Raw genomic sequence first — 21,233 nt, 5'->3', positions numbered from 1 at the left:
TTCCAAAAATGGCTCAGGATGGTTTACACAGAGAAATAACAAATAAATAAGATTAGTATGTTAAATACTAATGTCCAAGTCCTGTTTCTGCACACAACACAGCTTACACAGTGCTAGTCTTAGACATTTTCACACCTGTAGCTTAGACTTGAAATGACCTCCCCTTTCCTCCCTCTGGACTGAAGGTCATTTTTTTTAAAAAAAGAAAGACACACAGAGCTGGATATTGGATACAGAAAAATCAACCCCATCTGAAATCTGCTGCTTGAAGCAACTGCTTCGAATTGCTTCATGTAAGGCTGACTCTAAGCCTGCATGATTCTTTCTTGCTGTGTCTTCTTTTCACTGCAGGCAAAGCTCCCAGTGAAAGCCCTGATGATTTAATAGAGTCATATACTATTAAAATATCTTTGTACCTCAAAGACGAATACTTAAAGTTGTGCTCTTTTGAATGTATAATACATTTATAAAGAAAATGTTTTACCTTCTCCATGTTTAATAAAGGGAACAATTCTTGCACTTTCTCTGGCCCAATAAGATATTGCTCTGCTGGGTGCCAACCAGCACGAGTCATTTGATATTTAAACTCATCCACTCTTGTTGGGGTTGAAGCAATTCGAAGACTCCCTGGCTGATGAAACCCTACAGCCTAATAGAAACAGAACAAAAGACTATCAGATTCCAAATATAGAACACCTATGAGCAATCCAACAAAGTGCTATGTGATCATGATAAACTGTACCTTCAGAACAGGCTATAGAATAAATACAAGGCTGTCTATTTATCAATACAAATTACAAATACAAGGTTGTGTATTTGCCACTATACAGCAATATTTTATGTTTTGTTAATTAGAAGTTTGTCCTTGTGGGGATCCTGTAGAGTGTGTGTATGTGTGTGGAGGGGGGAGGGGTGTGGAGTCAAAAAAGAAAGGGAGGGAAGCAGATAAGAGCTGGTATGCAGAGGAGAGCTTGTCTTGTGGTAGCATGGATGACTTGTCCCCTTAGCTAAGCAGGGTCTGCCCTGGTTGCATATGAATGGGAGGCTTGATGTGTGAGCACTAAAATATTCCCTTTAGGGGATGGAGCCACTCTGGGAAGAGCAGAAGGTTCCAAGTTCCCTCCCTCTCTGGTATCTCCAAGATAGAGCTGAGAGAGATTCCTGCCAGCAACCTTGGAGAAGCCGCTGCCAGTCTGTGTAGACAGTATTGAGCTAGATGGACCTATGGTCTGACTCAGTATATGGCAGCTTCCTATGTTTCTATGAGAGGGAGTGAGAAAAAATTGAAGTTGTTTCTGAATAAAGCTCAGTTAAACAAACTGAAGATTGTTTTGTGTTTGCAAGGGAAGCAGCTATAAAACATTTGGCAATGAGATTTTGAACCAGCTATGCGTGTGAGCCTGGAAAGCTTGTAAAGATCCCTGCACCTTCATTTCAATGCATTACTAGGCCTACATTCCTAAACTGCTGCATTCTACATTGCTGCTGCTGATTGTTTCTTCAGCTCCCTGACCTGCACTCGAAGGTACTTTTTCCTTATCAGTCCTAGATTCTGTTGTTCACTGGATGTCCTCTGCAGCATGGCTCATATCCCACCACCATCTCTTTTCTTGTCCACCCAAGGATAACCTGTTATTCCCTGGAAACAATGGAGGTCCTATTTCTGCAATTACCTTCTCACTATACAGATCCCTGATTTTACTCCAGCAAAGCAGAAGGCTGTATTGCTTCACTGCCTGGGCCCTGAAAGCCCAAGAATATGTACTCATTTGCTGTTTCCTAACAACTTGGAGGGTGATGCCAACCCTTATGAGCTGCTCTTCAAGCCTCAGATGATCATTTCAACCTACTTTGAATATGATTGCTGAACATTTCAAGTTCTATTCTAGATCTGAACTGCTTGGTGAATCTATCGATCAATATGTCACAGCATTGCATACCTTAAGTGTAACCTGTGAGTTTGCCAACTTTACTGATGAAATTATCACGGATCAGATTGTTATGGAAACAAACTGCTCCAACCTGCATGAAAAACTGCCACTGGAGCGTTTTTCCACGGATAAAGTTATCAAGATGGCTAGGAGGGTGGGAAATGCTCTTCATGGTGCCAAATCATTCTCTTTGGTACCCCAAAACCAACTTCCTGAAATCCAGTCTAAATCCTTCCAAGCCCAATCTTCTCATAGGGCACTGACCCAGAAAGGGGCAGCACAAGAAAATAAGAGCTACCACTGCTATCGATGTGGAGACTCTGCCCACAAAGCCCATTTTGCTCACTGTCCTGCATGCAAGGTCATTTGCAACAGGGGCAAAAAGTGGGGATACTTTGCTAAGGTTTGCAAGTCTGCTGTCCACTCCATTACTGATTCACTATATGATAAGGATGAAGCAGATGAACCACTTCCTAACAACGTTTTTAAGTGTGACAGACTCAGAGCCTGCTTCTCCACATTGTCAAGTAAAACTTAATGGCCATGAAGTGTAGATGATGGCTGATTCTGGTTCTCCATACATTATCATTTCCCATCTACTTTACAAGAAACTCCTCACTACATAAGATCTGCACCTGCAGCCTTCTGACATCCTCTATAGGGGTTATGTGGGTTCCCCGGTTGTCATAAATGGATACTTCACTGGTGCCCTGGAATAGAAAGGACGTACTGCAGAAGGGAAAGTGTATGTGTCACAAAAAGGAGTTTCAATATTGGGCTGGAACGTCAGAAAGATCTACGGATCGTGTCACACCTAAATAGCACAGAATTACAGATGATGGAGCATCCATATGCTGATATGATTGCTGATTTCTTGGATGTTTTTGCTGATACTCCTGGCATTGTCATACGTTTCAAACACAAAATTCAGATGAAGGCAAATGCAACACCCGTAGAACACAACAATGAATGTACCCATAGCATTGTGTTGACCACTTAAAGAAGAGCTTTCAAGACTACAGCATGCTGACATTATAAAACCTGTTGATTCATCAGAATGGATCTCTCCCATTGTTCATGTACGAAAATCAAATGGTACACGTCAAATGTGCATAGATTTAAGAGATTTGAACTCCAACATGGTAGTGGATTGCCATCCATTACTCAGTATCAATGAAATGCTGCTTACTCTGAAAGAGGCCACCATGTTCACAGCTTTGGACTTTTCTTCGGACTATCATCAAATTCCTCTATTCAAAAGTTCTCACAAATGCACAGCCTTCATTACCCCAGAGGGTCTTTTTCAATTCAAAAAACTGCTCTTTGGATTAGCCAGCTTCAGTATTTCAAAGAATGATGCATGCAATTTTTGGGACTATGGGTGACATCATTTACTTTCAGGGTGACATTTTAGTGTATGGCAAAACCATTGAGGAACATGATGCTAAACTGACAGAAGTCTTAAGAAAGCATCGACAGCACGGACTTACTATCTCTGTAAAGAAATGTCAGTTTTGCACACACTTGGTGATGTATTTGAGACACACACTATTGCAGAGTGGCATACATCCCAAATCAGACTTGGTGAAAGCTATTTGGGAAGTATCAGAGTCACACAGTGAGGATGCACTTCGATCATTTTTAGGACTCTGCGAGTATTACTCTAAATTTGATAGATAATTTGCCTCAAAAGTTGCTCCATTGCACCTTCTTTTTAAAAAGCATGTAGCATCCTGCTGGGATGCATCCTGCAAGGTTAGTTTTCAGACTATCAAACTGACCATTGCTGAAAGCCATGCTCTCACTTCTTTTGAAACCAACAGGCACACTATTGTAATCACTAATGCACCTGAATATGGTTTGAGTGCTGTCTTGACTCAGCAAAAAGGGGACAGGGAAGTTGCTTTTGCTTCCAGAGTGCTTACTGCAGAAGAGATGTATTCAGTCGTAGAAAAAAGAAGCTCTAACATGTTTCTGGGTGATGAGGCACTTCAGGACTTCCTTGTGGGGCAGAAAATTCACTTTATGGTCAAACCATAAACCCATATCTGCTTTATTTACTACTCAGGGACAAGTTGAGCAACCCCAAGAATAGCCAAAGGGGTCACAAAACTAATTTCTAGGTGGAATATCTTCCAGGTATTTGGAACAGAATACAACTGCAGATTGTTTATCTTGACTTCCAATTCCAAGAGGAGATCCCAAAAGATGAAGATGAATTAGTAATTGCGCAAATAGCTTCATCCACACATGGAGTGATCATGTCTTCCGAATGGAAAGCAGCCCTCTGTGCTGATCAAGTGCTTACTGAACTTAAACCTTACATATCTAATGGATGGCCATGCAAAAACAAGGTACCTGAACATCTTCAACAGTACATACATGTAGCAAGTGAGCTGTCTCTTCTCAATGAACTGGTGCTTAAGACTTATAGTTTGGTGGTGCCAACCTTGTTACAAGCAAAAGTGATCATAATTGTCCACGAAGGTCACTTGGGCATGAGCTTGACTAAAAGGCGAATCAGAGAAAATTTCTGGTGGCCAGGTATGGAGAAACACATTGAAAATGCAATCAGGCACTATATGGCTTTTGCTGTATGTGACAAATCTCAGAAGACTTTTACCACTCCCTTTCCTGTGGAATATCCCAATGGTCCCTGGGAAAAACTTGCCCTGGATATAATACAGCTTTTTAATAACTAATCAAAGCCAAAGATTTGTTATAGTGATGGTAAATTACTATTCCAGGTGGCCAGAATTTTCATTTGCTGACAACGTTACTACAAACAAGGTGATCCAGTTCATGGCTGCAGTTTTTGTGAAAGAAGGTCTTCCTAAAAAACTGGTGACTGACAATGGGACACAGCTTACCTCATTTGAAATGGAGCAATATTTGCATAACCATGGGATAAAACATAATACTATTTCCTTGTACCATCCTTGAGGGAATGGCTTAGTGGAGAGAATGAATAGATTAGTGAAAGAACGTTTACAACTGGCAACTACGCAACAATAACCCTGGAAGGAGGCAATCCATGAAACTCTATTGAACTGCTGAGAGGATGCAAAGCTACTACCAAACTTACCCAATGGCAACGTGCCATCTCAACCTGAGGATGCAGAGGTTCATGAGCGGGAAGAAGCAACAAAAATATAAATTTTATGTGAATCAGAAATAGGGTATGAAACATCAAACGTTTCAGGTGGGGGACTTTGAGTACGGCTGCCTTATAAAGTGAGAAATGAATGTTCCTGATATTCTGAACCAAAATAGTCAAAATCTGAGGAGATTCTGTCGTATTGGATGGTGAGAATGGAACAGTTAAAGACTTTCAAGCATGCATGCTGTGAGAAAAGAGGGAAGGGAGTCTGATCTCAGGAGAGCAACTGGATTGGAATTTGATCTTGCCTCCAGTTTTGAGCTCACAGATGAGACTGATGAAAGTGACAGACAATTATTTGTACCAGAAAACAAATCACTAACAGCTCCTGTGCCAGAGATGCCAAGAATTAGGAGAAGTGTGTGTGACAAGAGACTACCTAAAAGACTTCAAGACTTTGTCACCAAATTTTAAATGAATACAATTCTGGTTGTTATAAAGGGGAAGCATGTGTTGTGTTGTATCTGGCAATTTTTTAATTGATTGATTGATTGATTAAGTGCCGTCAAGTCGGTGTTGACTCTTAGCGACCACATAGATAGATTCTTTCCAGGATGATCTGTCTTCAACTTGGCCTTTAAGGTCTCTCAGTAGTGCACTCATGTTAATTAGAAGTTTGTCCTTGTGGGGCTCCTGTAGGGAGTGTGGGGGGTGGAGTCAAAAAGGAAAAGGAGAGGGAGGAAAAATGGAATTGTTTCTGAATAAAGCTCAGTTAAACATACATAATATTGCTTTGTGTTTGTGAGGGAAGCAGCTGTAAAACAGATTGCCAGAAAATCTATTTGATATGGAACACAATGTTAAAGTGCATTAGAAAGTTTAATTCTCAAAGCTTTCTTTACACCCTTTATACTTCCATTTGTCCTCCACCTTGGGCACCCTTTTAACCATATTTTGAAACACATTTTTCATTTGGTATGATGATATTCATTTCAACACTCTGCTGTTTCTGTTTGTGCCATTTCTGCCGAATATTGATATACTGTAGTGGGATCAATGGTCTTTTCATGGATTTATACAAAGAAGCCTCAAGAGACTAAATTGGAGCCAAGTCCTCATGCCTTGACAGTCAAATAATCTTTAAACCAGAAAAGGGTTGGCTTAAAATTTATCCAACCATCAAAGCATAACAGCAGTGAGCTCTGTTTTGTTAGAAAATTGTTTAATACTTACACCATTTAATACTTTCCATTTTTGGCAGCTCCTCAAAAAAAGGGACCAATGATTTCTGACTTCCAAAACAGACACCACACATTGACATTAGCAAAGTTTCTCTGATGGTGCCCAAAGTCACTTGGTCTTTCATTTCACTTCACAAAACGAGGTAACTATGGCAAGTAAACTTTGCCATAGAGCTTTCTAATTCCATATACAGTACTTTTGCTCCTTCTCAAGAATGTTAACAACTTTATATATGCTATTTATAAACAACTTTAGAATTAACTTCTAAAGAAAGGCTTCTCAGCTTTTTGGCTAAAATCAAGTGTAGAATTAATTATTAAACAATGATACGGCTAGATGGGTTCAGAATGAATTCATGTGTAACAGAACTTTACCCAGGGCAAAGAAGTATTTTTTAAAGTGGTGATATCTTATTTTTAGCAAGGGGAGAGAGACTGTCTCTATTCAAACCCAGCACAGTATTTCTTAAGTGGCTGTTGCTGGTCCTTTTGGAACAGGTAATCATCTTATCTCTTTTTCTAGGTAAACCATTTTGAGATTTTTTTTGTTGGAAAGTAGTATATAAATATTGGTAATAACAGTAATAATAATGATAACAATAACTACATGTATAGAAAGTATTCTCAAGGGGTGTGTGTGTGGTGGATATACGAGTATTTAATATGTCAAGATAGTTCAAGGAAATACTGAAATAATGGATGAGACAGATCCGAAAAATACCAGCTATTATTTTATGGTATACAGATACACTGTCTAAAGTTCCCAAACAGCAGAATTATGCAATTCATTCTATATTTGCATAGCATACCATATTTCACAAAATTAATATGGATCCTTAATAATTTTAAAGATATTCACCTGTCCTGTCTCCTCTTCCAATTTTTCATAAAGCTTGATGCTGTAGTGATGGATTTTCTTCAGATTTATTCCAGGGTGGAAATAGGTTGTCAAACCTGCCTGGGGGGGAAAGGAACCACCAGACATATGAAGCTGCCTTCTATGGAAAGAGTCCCTTGGTCCATCTAGCCCAGCATTGTCTGCTTTGACTGGCTTACTTAGAGGTCTTTCCCATCACCTGCTTCTGATCCTGTTGCCTGGAGATACCAGAGATTAAGCCTGGGAAACGTCACACACACACACACACACACACACACACACACACACACACACACACGGCTATGTGAAGCTTTGGAGGTCTATTGGGATTTGGCCAGTTCCAACATGCTTCGACCGCCTTTGGGCCGAGTTGAAGCACCATTGGCAGAGGGGCGAGTGGGGCTGAAGCGAAGCAAACCAGACCGAACCCTTTAGCCACTCAAAGCATCACTTTGACCTGCCCCTATCCCTTGCAGCCATTCCCTCCATCTCTCAAACGACTTGCTAGGACTGGCAGGAGTGAGGAGGAAAGGCTCTAGATGTTATCTTTGCTCCTTGCTGTGAGAAAGCAAGCAGCCACATTCTGCAGCTTGACTTTTAAGAGGATACCTTTTTACCATTTTCCATGGAGTCCTGGGAAATGGCAGAGGTGCTCCTGGGATATGTAGTAGCCTTTTCTGAGGCTGCAGCCATTGCTGATGGATTTGACTCAAAGCCCCCTGAAAGCTGAGCCAAAGGGGGCCAAAGGAAATCAGGGACCTTGTACAAGCTCCAAAGTTGTCTCTGAACATTGAAGTTGGCAGAGGGTCCCCAAAGCGAAGTGGTTCCACTTCACACGGACCCTAACCCCCTATATGCAAGGTATGCACGCTATCACTGAGCTACATGGCCCCTCTCTGACAGTACTGAGCAGGATTCAGACTAACTTAGGGATGACTAAGTCCCACTGAAATGAATAACTGAAGTATTAAACATCTCAATGGGACATAGTCACTACTAAGTTAGTCTGGATTCTGCCTAGTATTGTCATGACTAACTTGTCTCATTGATTTCAATGGTGCTTAGTTATGATTAACTAGTCTGGATGTTGCCCAGGGAAATACTGATACTGTTTGCAAATGCACACAATACAGATACAGAAAGAAAAATAAACAGTGTGGTCAAAGGCCATGAATTGTAAGAAGCTTCAGAAGGTCTGCTATAATTTTATGCAGAGACATTTTGTATGCAGAGACAAAATGAAAAGAACAGTTACCCTTTCATAATGGCAATAACTGATATTTCTATTTTATTTCTATCTATCCTATGCTAATCTAGGTGCCCCAAGACTTGTTTTAGGGTCAAATTACAGATTAATTTAAATGCATGATTAAGGCTAGTATCCTTATTTTTTGTCCAGTAAATGCCTGCTAGATTGGGACCCCCATAGATTGGTATTGTGGCCTTGGAGGAGGGAGACTTCAACTCTCTGCTTTGCCATGGTCCCAAACTGGATTCTTCCCTCCCTCTATTTGTACTGAGGAAAAAAAGCTTACAGGGGTGCCAACATCTTCCATGGCAACTCCACCTTTCCACACAGATATCCCACCCTTCTACAAAGTATTCAAGGTGACTTACATCAGCAAAGGTTTATAAACAACATCATAATACAAAAATGATAGAATAATAATGGATATATTTTAAAACTATCACAGTATTAAAACAAGCTAAAATAGCTGCATAAAATCATAACAAAGTCAAACTGCAGCAGCAGCAAAGCTATAATGGATGCCTTGTGTGTTCTATATTATAAGAGCATAGTCTAGGCTGCTTCAGCACTTCTGTGAATGAGTGTGTGTGTGTGTGTGTGTGTGTGTGTGTGTGTGTGTGTGTGTACACATGCACTTTTGAATATACCAACCTCTAACCAGTGAATAATTACAGTCATTCCCATCCCACTTCAGGGACCATCACTACCAAATCACTGTATTATCATCACCTGGAATTTTCAGACAGGAAAATGTCTCCGAACATATACAGAGTGCATTTCCCTCACTACTGAATAATCAGGCCAGATGCTTCTCACCTCACTTGAAGGATCATATTTACCCAAACACAGAGTAGCTAGAGTGCTGCTCTGAATGAGTAGAATAACTCCTTCAATTCTCAATTGAAAAGGGTGCTAAAGTGGCAAATACCTGACAGGTAATATAAAAATAGAACATGTAAGATTACATGCTTGAAGAACAGCAAGGAACAAAAAGGGGGGAAATGTTAAAGAGCCTTCTGCCTAATTTTAACAGTCAATGCATTAACCAAAGGTCTTCCCCCACCCACCACCTTGTGAGGTGTCTCTTGTTCAGACGCTAGCAGGGAAAGGATTAAAGAATACATTCATCCCACCCATACAGCATGTTGTAATTCTCATTGCAGTCCTCCTCTCAGCAAATGGCAAACTCAGAGAGAACTCTGCAAGTCAATTATAAGCCAAGTCCCATCCCCCCTGAAGCCTGGGCCTGGCTAGTAATTATTATTATTATTATTATTATTTTTACATTTATATCCCGCTCTTCCTCCAAGGACAACATACTTGAGTTTCTCTTTCACAACAACCCTGTGAAGTAGGTTAGGCTGATAGAGAAGTCACTGGCCCAGAGTCACCCAGCTAGTTTCATGGCTGAATGAGGATTTGAACTTGGGTCTCCCCGGTCCTAGTCCAGCACTCTAGCCACTATACCATGCTGTAATGGATTTGGCTTGACACCTGATCTCCCCCTTTCCCTGCTTACACACTGCAACTGTGGGGCATGAAATGCTGAGGCTGTGGGTAACATCCTTTACTAGCTGAGCCAGGAAGAATGAGAAAATACAATTCCTAGCACATAGAGCAGTGCTGGACTCTTCCAAGCATGCTTAGGAGCCACCACTGTTGCCAGGACATCTAGGATCTTAAAGATGAGGCCTCTGCCATTATCAGCCCTCTTTCCCACAAGTTTATCTCCTCCTCTCCCCACCCCAAAAGGTAGGTTTGGGAAGAATGGAGGAAATGGTGACAGCAGAAGGCTGGCAAGGAGCTCAGAGTTTTCTTTCAGAAAACATGAAAGACAGACTTAGTTATGAAGCAAGATGGAGGCATATCACCTATCATTAATCCTTTCTCCATCCAGCATAGCAGGCATGACTCAAGGACAGAATATTACTCTGCTCTTTTAGTCACTTAAAAGGCAAATGCATTGGAATAAATGCTGGGAGGAACACCAAATGCTTAGGCAGTAATATTACTAAAAAATAATCTGGAGTTTGAACCTGGACTAATACAATGTAATATGAGACAGGCCACATACCGTACAGCGAATCTATCAAGTGTTGCTGTGAATGTTTACAGTACTAGATGAATGTGCATAAGAATTACAGATGGACACCACTTCAGAATATACGATACATATTAGTCATATCTAATTTGGATTTACTACAACGACCACCACTGACACATGATCTGATATCTAGGGTTACCCTGTGACTGCAAGCTACAGAAAACAACTTCTTGATAGCATGCCACCACAGTTTGCATAATATGAACCTACATCACTGAGGGATGGGGCTATACTCAGTGGAAGAGCAAATGCTTCACATGCAGAAGGTCCTAAGTTCAACCACTCCCTGATATTGCCACAGAGGACTGGGAAAATTCCTGTCTGAAACTGCTACCAGTCAGTGTAGACAATACTGAGCTGGATGGACCAATGATTTGACTCAGCATAAAGCAGTGTCCTATGACATTTAATCCCCTCGTGATGTTCTGGAGCAGAATGTCTTACTACTGAAATATAAATAGGTTGCTTTGCTGCTAGTGTTATGGTCAGTATATGCAGCAGCTCTTGCTAAAGGCACTTTCTTATTTCCCTACTATCTTGCCAATTTTAACAAAGTAGAGGGGAAATTAAGACAGAAGGCTGGTTCAGTGATACTCCAACTGACCCAATTCAACATGTTGGGGAGAAGCGTGGATGTGCATGTGTTGGAGAAGGAATTCCAGTGCATCGACCTTTTGCATCAACTATCCTAACAACCACTAGGGGCATTGCGAGTAGAGGTAGTTAGTGAGGGTCTCCTTACCTGTCCCTGCTTTGCCTCTACTCTATGACCCCTGCCTTGACTCCTCAGGTACTTCCTGTAGGAAGTCAGTCCCCTCCCCTTCCTTTCCTCTTAGAGAGCAGATGGCAACATCTCTCTCTCTCCCTACCTATTCATTATGTAGCTGATAGGACTAGGTCTTTCCTATCTCAATTGCGATTGATTGATTGAGTGCCGTCAATAGATTCGCTCCAGGATGATCTGTCTTCAACTTGGCCTTTAAGGTCTCTCAGTGGTGCATTCATTGCTATGGTAATAGAGTCCATCCACCTTGCAGCTGGTCATCCTCTTCTCTTTCCTTCAGCTTTCCCCAGCATTATAGACTTCTCAAGGGAGCTGGGTCTTTGCATAATGTGTCCGAAGTATGATAGTTTGAGCCTAGTCATTTGTGCCTTGAGTGTAAATCCTGGATTGATTTGTTCCATGATCCATTTGTTTGTTTTCCTGGCTGTCCATGGTATCCTCAAAAGTCTTCTCCAACACCAAAGTTCAAAAGCATCAATGATTTTTCTGTCTTGCTTCTTCAAAGTCCAGAGTGTCATGGGGAAAACCATTGTCTGAGCGATTCTAATATTTGTAGATATAGACACATCACAGCATCGAAATATTCTTTCCAAGGCCTTCATTGCAACCCTTCCAAGTGCTAGTCTGCAGCATATTTCTGGACTGCTGGATCCTTTACTGTTGATGGTTGATCCTAAAAGGTAGCAGCTATCCACAACTTCAGTGTCTTCAGTGTCAATTCTGAGGCTGATTGCTGTACCCGTTGCCATTAGTTAAGTCTTCTTTACATTTAATTGTAGTCCCATTTTTCCACTGTGCTCCATGACCATTACTAGAGCTTGAAGATCACCTGCATTCTCAGCTATCAGAGTGGTCTTGTCTTACTCCTTTGCCAATCTGGAACCAGTCTGTTTCACCATGTTCCGTCTGGACTGTGGCTTCCTGCCCTGTGTATAGGTTTCTCATGAGAACAATGAGATTTTCTAGGATGCCCATTTTCCTAAGGATATTCCACAACTTGACATGGTCGACGCAATCGAAGACTTTTTTGTAGTCAATAAAGCACATATTGACTTATTTCTGGTATTCTTTGGCTTTCTCAATTATCCAGCGTGCATCAGCAATGATGTCTCTTGTTCCTCGACCTTTTCTGAAACCAGCTTGAACACCAGCATTTTCTTTTCCACACGGGTGCTAATCTGCATTGGATGATCCTGAGCATTATTTTGCTAGCATGTGAAATTAAGGATATTGTGCAATGGTTTGCACAATCTGTTAAGTCTCTTTTCTTTGGTATGGGTATGTAGACTGACCTCTTCCAATCTGTTGGCCACTGTGTTGTTCTCCAAATTTGCTGGCAAGGTTTGGTTAGAGCCTTGACTGATTCTTCTTCTGTTGCCTGAAATATTTCTGTAGCTATTCCATCAATTCCTGTAGCCTTCTACTTGGTAATGACCAGAGTGCTGATCTAACTTCATCATCCCGTACTAGAAGTTCTTGCAAGTAGGGAATATCTTCTAGAGTATCTTGGATGTTGATGTCCCTGCTGTACAGATTTTAAGTATACTTCTTCCATCTCTGTTTGATCTTCTCTGAGTCAGTTACTATCTGTCCTTTGGCATTCCTTAACATACCAATTCGAGGTTGGAACCTCCCTCTGAGTTCAGAGATCTTTTGGGAAAACCTGCCTTCCCCACCCCCCGCCCAGTGTCAGTCTCTTTTCGCATTCATCCTTAACAACTTCTTTGATTTCATTCCACAGTTCCTCTGGTTCCCTATCAATGAGGTTCAGAACTAAAAAGCGGTTCCTGATGTTCTCCTTGAAAATGGTGGGCACATTCTCAAAATCATATTGTGGAAGGTGGATAGCTTTGTTTTTCCGCTTTAGCTTGACTTGGAACTTGCACATGAGCAGTTCGTGATCGGTTCCACAACCGGCCCCTGATCATGTCTTTGCTGTTATAACTGAATTCTTCCACCTCGTTGCACCATAATGTTATCAATTCGATTTCTGTGTACTCCATCTGATGATGTCCATGTGTATAGGCATCGCTTTGGTTGTTTGAAGAATGTGTTAGCAATGAAGAGATCATTGGCATGGCAGAAACTAATAAGTCATTCTCCTGCTTCATTTCTGTTTCCTAGGCCATATTGGCAGACTGTGTTTTCCTCCTTACTTTTTGCAAATTTGGAGAAAGTCTCCATTCCAGTCTCCAACCACCAGCATCACATCTTGCTTGCATGTTCTGTCAATTTCAGACTGAATGTGAGCATAAAACTCGTCAACTTCCTCTTCTTCTGCTTCAGTTGTTGGGGCATAGACAAAGAACTGTCACGTTAAAGAGTTGTCCACAAAATCTAATTGATATTAGTCAGTCACTGACCACATTGTACTCAAGTACTGTCATTGCTATATCCTTCCTGACTATGAAAGCAACACCATTCCTTCTTTGGTTTTCGTGTCCTGAGTAGTAAATGGTATGATTTTCTGACTGAAAGTGTCCCATTCCAGTCCATTTTAATTCACTGATGCCCAAGATGTCAATCTGTAGTCAATTCATTTCATCTTTCACTGTGTCAAGCTTTCCCATATTCACGCTTCTTACGTTCCACGTTCCCATTGTAATTCTCTTTGCAGCTTCAGATTTTCTTTTCCTGCACGGCAACATCAGCTGCTAAACGTCCAAAAGGCTTTATTCTAACCGTGTCATAAACACCATTGGTACTCTGATTGATCCTCAGCTCTTCCTCAGTAGCATGTTGAGTACCATCCGACCTGAGCAGCCCATCATCTGGCACTACATCGACAATCATTCCATTTTGTCTATCCATGTGGTTTTCTGGGTAAAATACAGGAGTGGTTTACCATTGCCTACTCCCATGTAGTATGAAATGATGCCTTTGTCATTGTCACTGAAGTGATCATCCGCCTCCAACACCTTCCTATATCGCTGCTGCACAATATAGGTGCCTGCTCGCTTTAGCTGGGCAGCTGGGATGACCTTCGCGCTTTGGGTGACCCTACTGGGAGTATACCTCCCAGTGTACTTCTCTCATCCCTCCCAGGAACACCCCCCACCCACCACGATGAGGCAGCATAGCAGGACTGGTGGGGGGGGGGATCTCAATTGTACTTCACCACTAAATCTACTTAGTTTAGACTGTACAACAATCTCCATGCTTTAAATAACTGCAACAAAGAAACTCATCATTCTATTCTGTAACTGGAGTGGGCAGCTTCTTTGGGGGCTTTGCTAAATAATTAGCAAACCCCAACAGCATGTTCCCATCCTTACCTGTGCACTGCCATTTTCAATACTACCAATCACTTGAATTTCCCCCAAATCATACAGGTTTTTGCCAAAGTAAGAACCCTTGCTTTGCCAAAGAAAGCAAGTATCCACAATGGATGTGAAGATATGCCATACTTCCATAATAAGGATCTATAACTAATGAGTTTCAGCCTTATTGCACTTTCCATTGCATTCAACAGAGATAGTGTTAATGACTTGCCAAAGCCTAATCTCCAGTCATATAATTATGACAACAGAGCATTTTTTGCAATGGTTATGACCTAGGCAGCTACAAATCTGATGCCTTGTTTCATCTTTAATATATTTGAAATTTCCCTTACTGCATGCCAGGTAGATCCAGCAGTAAGTTCAGATTTTTCCAGGAGAAGTACATCCTTCATGCCAGCTTTGGCCAGGTGGTAGGCAAGGCTCACACCCACACAACCGCCTCCAATAATGACTGTTTCTGCTGCATCTTTCCATCTTGCATCTAAGGAAGATGGTTTTTCTTTCCTAGGAAAAATGTAGCAAACAGGATGTTTGATTCTTTGCCATCTCGTGTACTTTAAGTAAATGCAAACATTTCACATTTGTTTACATAAATAATTCAAAAAGTAGAATACCAACATTACTTTTTAACTTTCAGGATATTACCATAATAGAGTGTTCTTATATGCACATGAAAGTCACAAGACATAGGGCCTAGCCACCATATCAACAAGAGTTTTAAGTCAGTCAAGTTCATTTTCTGCCCTAAACCATCCCTCACAATAGGGATGTGCACAAACCGAGGTTTGCGCACAGGTTTGGGGGAGCAGTGAGTGGGACCTTTAAAAGGGAGTACAGCAGGTCTTTATCTGCACTCCACTGCCTCAAGCAGCTTCTTGCTGTGAAGGCATCTCTGCCCAACAACCCACATGCAATGCCGGCACACACATGGCCTCTGTGCATGCGCTGCACATGGGTTGTTGGGGCAAGGACTGTCGCAGCAGGAAGCTGCATGGGGAGGCGGAGAGCAGGTAAGGACCTGCTGTACTCCTTTTTAAAGGTCCTACTCGCTGCTCCCCCAGTGGTGGCGCTGAACCGGTTTGGCCCTTACCCGATCTTTTTCTGTGCTGAAACTGTGCACAAACCTCGGTTTGTGCACATCCCTGCTCCACAATCCCCCATCCAGAGCAACAATCAATTCCCTTTCCATTAATTTGTGCTGGTGTTGTGCAGCGGCGACTATACTGTTCTATGAATTAGGGAGTCCCTAGTTCAAATCTCACCACTTCCACAAACTCACTAGATGGTCTTAGGAAAGCCACTCTCTTTGCTTCAGCCCCATCTGCAACCTTATAGGGTTGCTGTAAGGTTTTCAATATAATATATGTGAAACATTTCGAATGCTCAAGAAACACTATAAAAATGCTAAGTATTACTTTGCAAAACACCCATTTCCCACACATATTCTCCCCACCAATTAATTTCCCACTCAGGTATCACTCAAATCAATTTCCATCACCAAATGTACCCCTTTCACTTCTTACTCAAATCAGTTCCCCTTTAGTCAGATAACTATCCCTCAAACTCATTTTCTGTTTCTCAAATTAATTTCCCCACAAAATCCCTCTTCCAAAAGAGCATTCTCCCATTTATTTCCCCCTCTACTTACCCCCACAGAAGGGAAAAGCCCAACCAATTCTCCTCACGTATAATCAAGCTCTATCTCTCCTTTAGCCTTAATCTTCAGAGATTCCCTCACACCTAGGATTGAGTTTTGGCCCTCAGCCAACCTACTCTGCAACACCTTTGCAGCCACAGAGGTGCACCTTGGTAATTTTGGAACCTGGACCTAAAGGCCTTTGGAGCCCCCCCACAAATTAAGCATCATCATGCTTGGCCAGGCGACCATACCACCTGGAACAGATTAAAGAGGGTTTGCGGGGCCCAAATCCAAATTGAAGTCCCGGGGTAAGAGCCCCTCTGTGCAGCAATCATTATTTGCTGCTGCTGCTGGAGAAGGAGCATTCCAAGACTTGTAAGTTAACATCTATCTACCTCCTAGGCAGAGCCTCAGGGACTCCACCACATCTGGGCTCTGGATCTCACCCAGCGCATTCTGTCCTAGCTACTGCAGTTGAAATTGGAACTGAAGTATTGCCAATTCCAAAGAGATTCTATCCACCTCAATATCTTCTGGGGAGCTTTGTTCGATGTGCTGCTGACAAATGTCTTGCACATGGGACAGCACAGCAGGGCTGGTTTAAGCATACTGGGCTGGGATCTGTACAAACAAAAAGCAACAGGAAGGGAGGGAAGGAGAAGGAGAGAGGAAGAGAGACTCAGAAGCTGTACTCCCGGAGCCTGGATTTCAGACAGGCTGGCCGTCTGCCAAAACTGAGAGAGGAGGAGAGGCAGGAGCCACAGAGCAGCTGAGGATAACTGCCCCATGGTGGATAACTGCCAACTGGAGAGCTGAAGGACCTGACACTTTCTGTGTGCAAAGCAAGGGCTCTGTCCCTTAGGTTTGCCCTGGACATAGGAAGCTGCCTTGCACTGAGACAGGACTTTGGTCCACCTAGCCCAGTATTGTCTAGTCTGACTGGCAGCAGCCCTCAAAGCTCCTCCTCAGCTCTGCTACCTGAAAACCTCACAACTAGAAATTGAACCTAGGACCTTCTGAATGCAAAGTGTATGTTCTTGTTCTGCACACTGAATTCCTTAGATTAATGATACACAGTATGAAGAAATCCTTCCTTTTCTCCATCCTAAATCTCTTGCCAATCAGCTTCATTGGATGACTCTTGCAATGAAAATGGGGGGGGGGGGGCGAGGAAGGGAGAAGTTGCTTGAAGGCTGTTGTTAATTCTCTTTGTTTTGTTCTAGACTGCTGCTAGCTTAGCTTTGACAGAGGAGGTCGGAGCAGCTGAGGTCTCAAGGTGCCAACAGTTTCTCCACTCTTTAGCTCAAAGGAAATTAGCTGTGCATTGGGGCCCCCAAACCTAATTTTGCAGTAGGCCCTAAAATTTTTAGAATCAGCCCTATGGGACAGAGCCATCTCAGCTATTGCCTCAAACTATTGAATGCCCTCTCGGTGGAGATCTGCACTGCCCACCCACCCATCTTTTCATAGGCAGTTTTGTATACCCTAAGCCTTTGGAATAAGATTGAGTGAGTTAGTAGTTCATCATCACTCCTCTCTCCTTGTTTCCAGTGACTCTCTAAGCTGACTGATTTGTTATCTTGTAGTCTCTTCCCAATTCTTATTGTGGATATGTATCCCCCCCCCCCAGCTCATATTGTAATTTTATTGTAGGTTCTTTATAATTTATGGTTTTCTCAGTGTAAACCATCTTGGAGTCTAGAGCAGGGGGGGGCTGCAAAAAACTAAATAAATAAGCAAGCAAGCAATTAATTTCCATTGGCAGTAGCTGCTCCTGCAGGAGTAACAGCATTCCATGATGTGTAAGCTAACATCTACATATCTCTTGAGCAGAGCTCTATAGATACTGGGCCAGTTCAGATGTCATGCCACAGTGAAATCTTGGTTCTGCACAACATTTCCAGACCTCAGGATCACATACTCCCCAATTGCCTGCCCACACAAACTTTTAAATAAAACTTCTGCTTGTGGCTAAAAACAAACTACGATCCAGTGGTGTAGCTATAATTGTGCAGATGGGTTCAAAGAACCCGGGCCCCCAAGCTCCAGAGGCCCCCCCCCCAGCCCTACCGCTCCCTATTTTCTTCATTATCTCCTTCACTCTGAGGGGCCGCCAGGGAGAGGGGTGAACACAGGCCCCCTCTCCCCTAGCTGCTGACTGATCTTGGTTTATTCTAACCAACTTCCTTGAACAAACAGAAATCTGAACCCAACACTTGAAGTGGATTTCAGATCTTGGTTTATTTTCATGCAGGTTGGTTAGAATTAACCAAGCCTGGTCAGTCTGGACATCACAGCCCCTCTCCGTTTAATTTTTAACCTCAGTCAGCAGTAGAATTCTTCCAAGGTTCATGCGGGCAGGGAAGAAGGAGAGCTCCCAAGTTCAAGGACATCTCTGTGAAGACCCTGGATCCAGGAACATCCCATCCCAGGAGATGAGATAGAGTGGAAAGATGCTACCATGCAGGCTCTGGGCAACCCTGTACTGCCAAAAATAGGGGGTGCATGAAACTGGTATGCCTGGTTTGGTTCAAGTCTGAACTGGACTTGAATGGAACCGGGGATGTTTGGTTTTGCCCCCCTGAACAGACCCTCTGGTTTGGCTCAAATTCAAGCCGGTCCGGGGGGTTGAAATCTTTTAAACAAAAACTCACTGCCTCCGGTGGAGGCACTGCAGTGGCCACGGGTGTGGGTGTGTCTCCAGCGGTTCCCCCTACCCCCTCCAGCTTTCCCCCAGTCTCTGGCTTTGTTCAGGCGGTTTCCCTGCCCGTTCTGGGCCTCTTTGTGCTGGCAATGGCCATTTTGGAGGCCGTCACACATGCACACTGGCCATCTGCTTGACCCTGGTCCAAGGATCCATCCAGCAGGGAAGGTCAAACAAGCCAGAGGTCATGAAGAAGCCAAGCATCAGACCAAAGGGAACAAGCAAGGTCAGAGTCAGGGCTGTCCTTAGGCGGGTGCTAGGCTGGGCGTTGGTGGCACTCCTTCTTCGCTGCTGCAGCTGCCCCTCCCCACCTTGCTGGGCATCCAACACTCACAGCACTAAGAAGTTCAATCACCTTCCTCCTTCCAATGATGAGAGCAGCTATCAAACTTCCCAGTACCATGTGAGCTGGATACTAAATGAGAGGCACACATGCGCCCTAATGCTTAATCAGGGTGCACTCTCATTTAATATCCAGCTCAAGAGAGTAGGGATGTGCACGGAACCGCGAAGCTGCGGTCCAGCACTGGTGTGGGGGGCTTTTTAAGGGTGGGGGAGGGTGTACTTACCCCCCCCCGCGTTTCCCCCGCCAGTGCATTCGTTTTGTAAAGCTTTTGGGGCGGCAGGATACCTCCCTGCCGCCCCTTCCCCCAGTTGTCGGCAAAAGGCTTCAAAAAGCCTTTTGCTCATGCGCACGTCACGTCTCTGCGACGCGCGCGCATGTGACACAGAGATGTGACGCACGTGCGACGTGCGGGTGCGCAAAAGGCTTTTTGAAGCCTTTTGCCAACAACTGGGGGAAGGGGCGGCAGGGAGGTATCCTGCCGCCCCAAAAGCTTTACAAAACGAACGTGCCGGTGGGGGAAATGCGGCGGGGGGGTGTGTAAGTACACCCTCCCCCGCCCTTAAAGAGCCCCACACACCAGTGCCGGACAGCCGGACTGCCCTCAAGTCTGGACCGGTTTGGAGGCCTTCAGAATGGCCTCCAGACCGGTCCCGGCTCATCCCTACAAGAAAGGTAACTAGCACTGTTCAAGCTGAACACCCTAAATAAGGGAGCACACAGGCCTCTCATTTAGTATCCAGTTTGTGCAGCGCAGGGAAATTTGCCTGCCTCTCTCTCTGCTCAATATCAACTGAGAGGCATGCATGCACCCTGTTGCCTAATCAGGGCACATCATGTGTTACTTTCACTTAGTATCCAGTTTGTGTGGCACTGGGAAGTTCTGTGGCCACTCTCATCACTAGAATGAGGGAGGTGATTGAACTCCTTAGTGCTGTGCATACTGGATATTGAGTGGGGAGAGAAGGTGAGGAGCAGCAGCTAACAGGGAATGTACAGGTGTTTGGGTGAGTGCAGAGCTGGCCCAAAGGACAGGCCTGGTCAGAGTCAAAACAAGCCAGGGGTCAGGAGCCAATGATCAATCCAATAAGAGCAGGCAAGGTCAAAGTCAAAAGCAAGCAAGGGGTCAGAAGCCAAGGAATCCAAAAAGCAGGGAACAGAAACAAAGTCAAACACATCCACAAAGTTGCTTCAGCAAGGAGCAGAGGCAAACTGAGGCCTTAAGTAGCAGCCAGTAGTGCAGCCCTAACCAAGCCTTGAATGTTTTTGTGCAACGGATTTAGCCCAAGCCCCTGTCTTTGAGCAAGCTCACATGGGGGGAAGAAAAGTGCTGAATCATTCTCTCTCTTGCTTTCACCCACAAAGACTGCTACCCCAAACATTCCTGGTAGATAATATGCTGCCACCACACCCACTGCACCGACTTGTCAAGAGCTTATTCCCCGCCTGGCTTGGGTGAATTTCCAGGGAAATTCTCCTTCTCTTTACTGTTGGGAAAGTACACAAAAACCTCCACGTGCAAGCCTACACATGATGAGAAAACTTGGTAGAGTTGCTGAACAATCAAACTGATGCATATTTGCACCAGAGTAAACTCCTTTTCAGCCCCTGTTTCCTGAGTTAAGAATCCACTCAAAGAGGCTGGTTAAAATTGCAAAGAACAAAATAAATAAATAAACTTTATTCAAAATACTACAGACTGTTTCCACTGAGGCTTTCTCAGTTTTTATTACAGGTAAAAGGAACACTCAGTAGCTGCAAGAATACTTCAAAAAGCACCCTCAGATGATATTGGGGCAGCACACTTTAGAAATCATGGTTACCGAGTTGCAAAGTACATAGATGTAAATACAAAAAGCACCTTTAAGATTTTACAGAAACTTTTGCAATGTCCTGTTGGAATGGCGCAGGCTCAGCATTTCTTAACTTAGTTGCATTACAGATAAAACACCATAGAACAGTTGTAAGGATATGCAAGGC

The 21,233-nt window shown here is 43.3% G+C and overlaps 1 protein-coding gene across 1 annotated transcript in view; it reads right to left on the bottom strand.

The window, feature by feature from the left end:
* Positions 1–21,233, bottom strand: part of DMGDH (dimethylglycine dehydrogenase) — a 94,096-nt gene that overhangs the window by 68,406 nt on the left and 4,457 nt on the right. The window contains exons 2-4 of the mRNA XM_053295437.1: positions 14,900–15,071; positions 7,132–7,230; positions 485–649 (exon numbers count right to left, since the gene is read on the bottom strand). Of these exons, the coding sequence (XP_053151412.1) occupies positions 485–649; positions 7,132–7,230; positions 14,900–15,071 (436 nt within the window). The remainder of the gene's footprint in view (positions 1–484; positions 650–7,131; positions 7,231–14,899; positions 15,072–21,233) is intronic.

Source organism: Hemicordylus capensis, chromosome 2, assembly GCF_027244095.1.
Source record: "Hemicordylus capensis ecotype Gifberg chromosome 2, rHemCap1.1.pri, whole genome shotgun sequence".
NCBI lineage: Eukaryota > Metazoa > Chordata > Lepidosauria > Squamata > Cordylidae > Hemicordylus > Hemicordylus capensis.
This window is presented reverse-complemented; position numbering and strand designations above follow the sequence as displayed.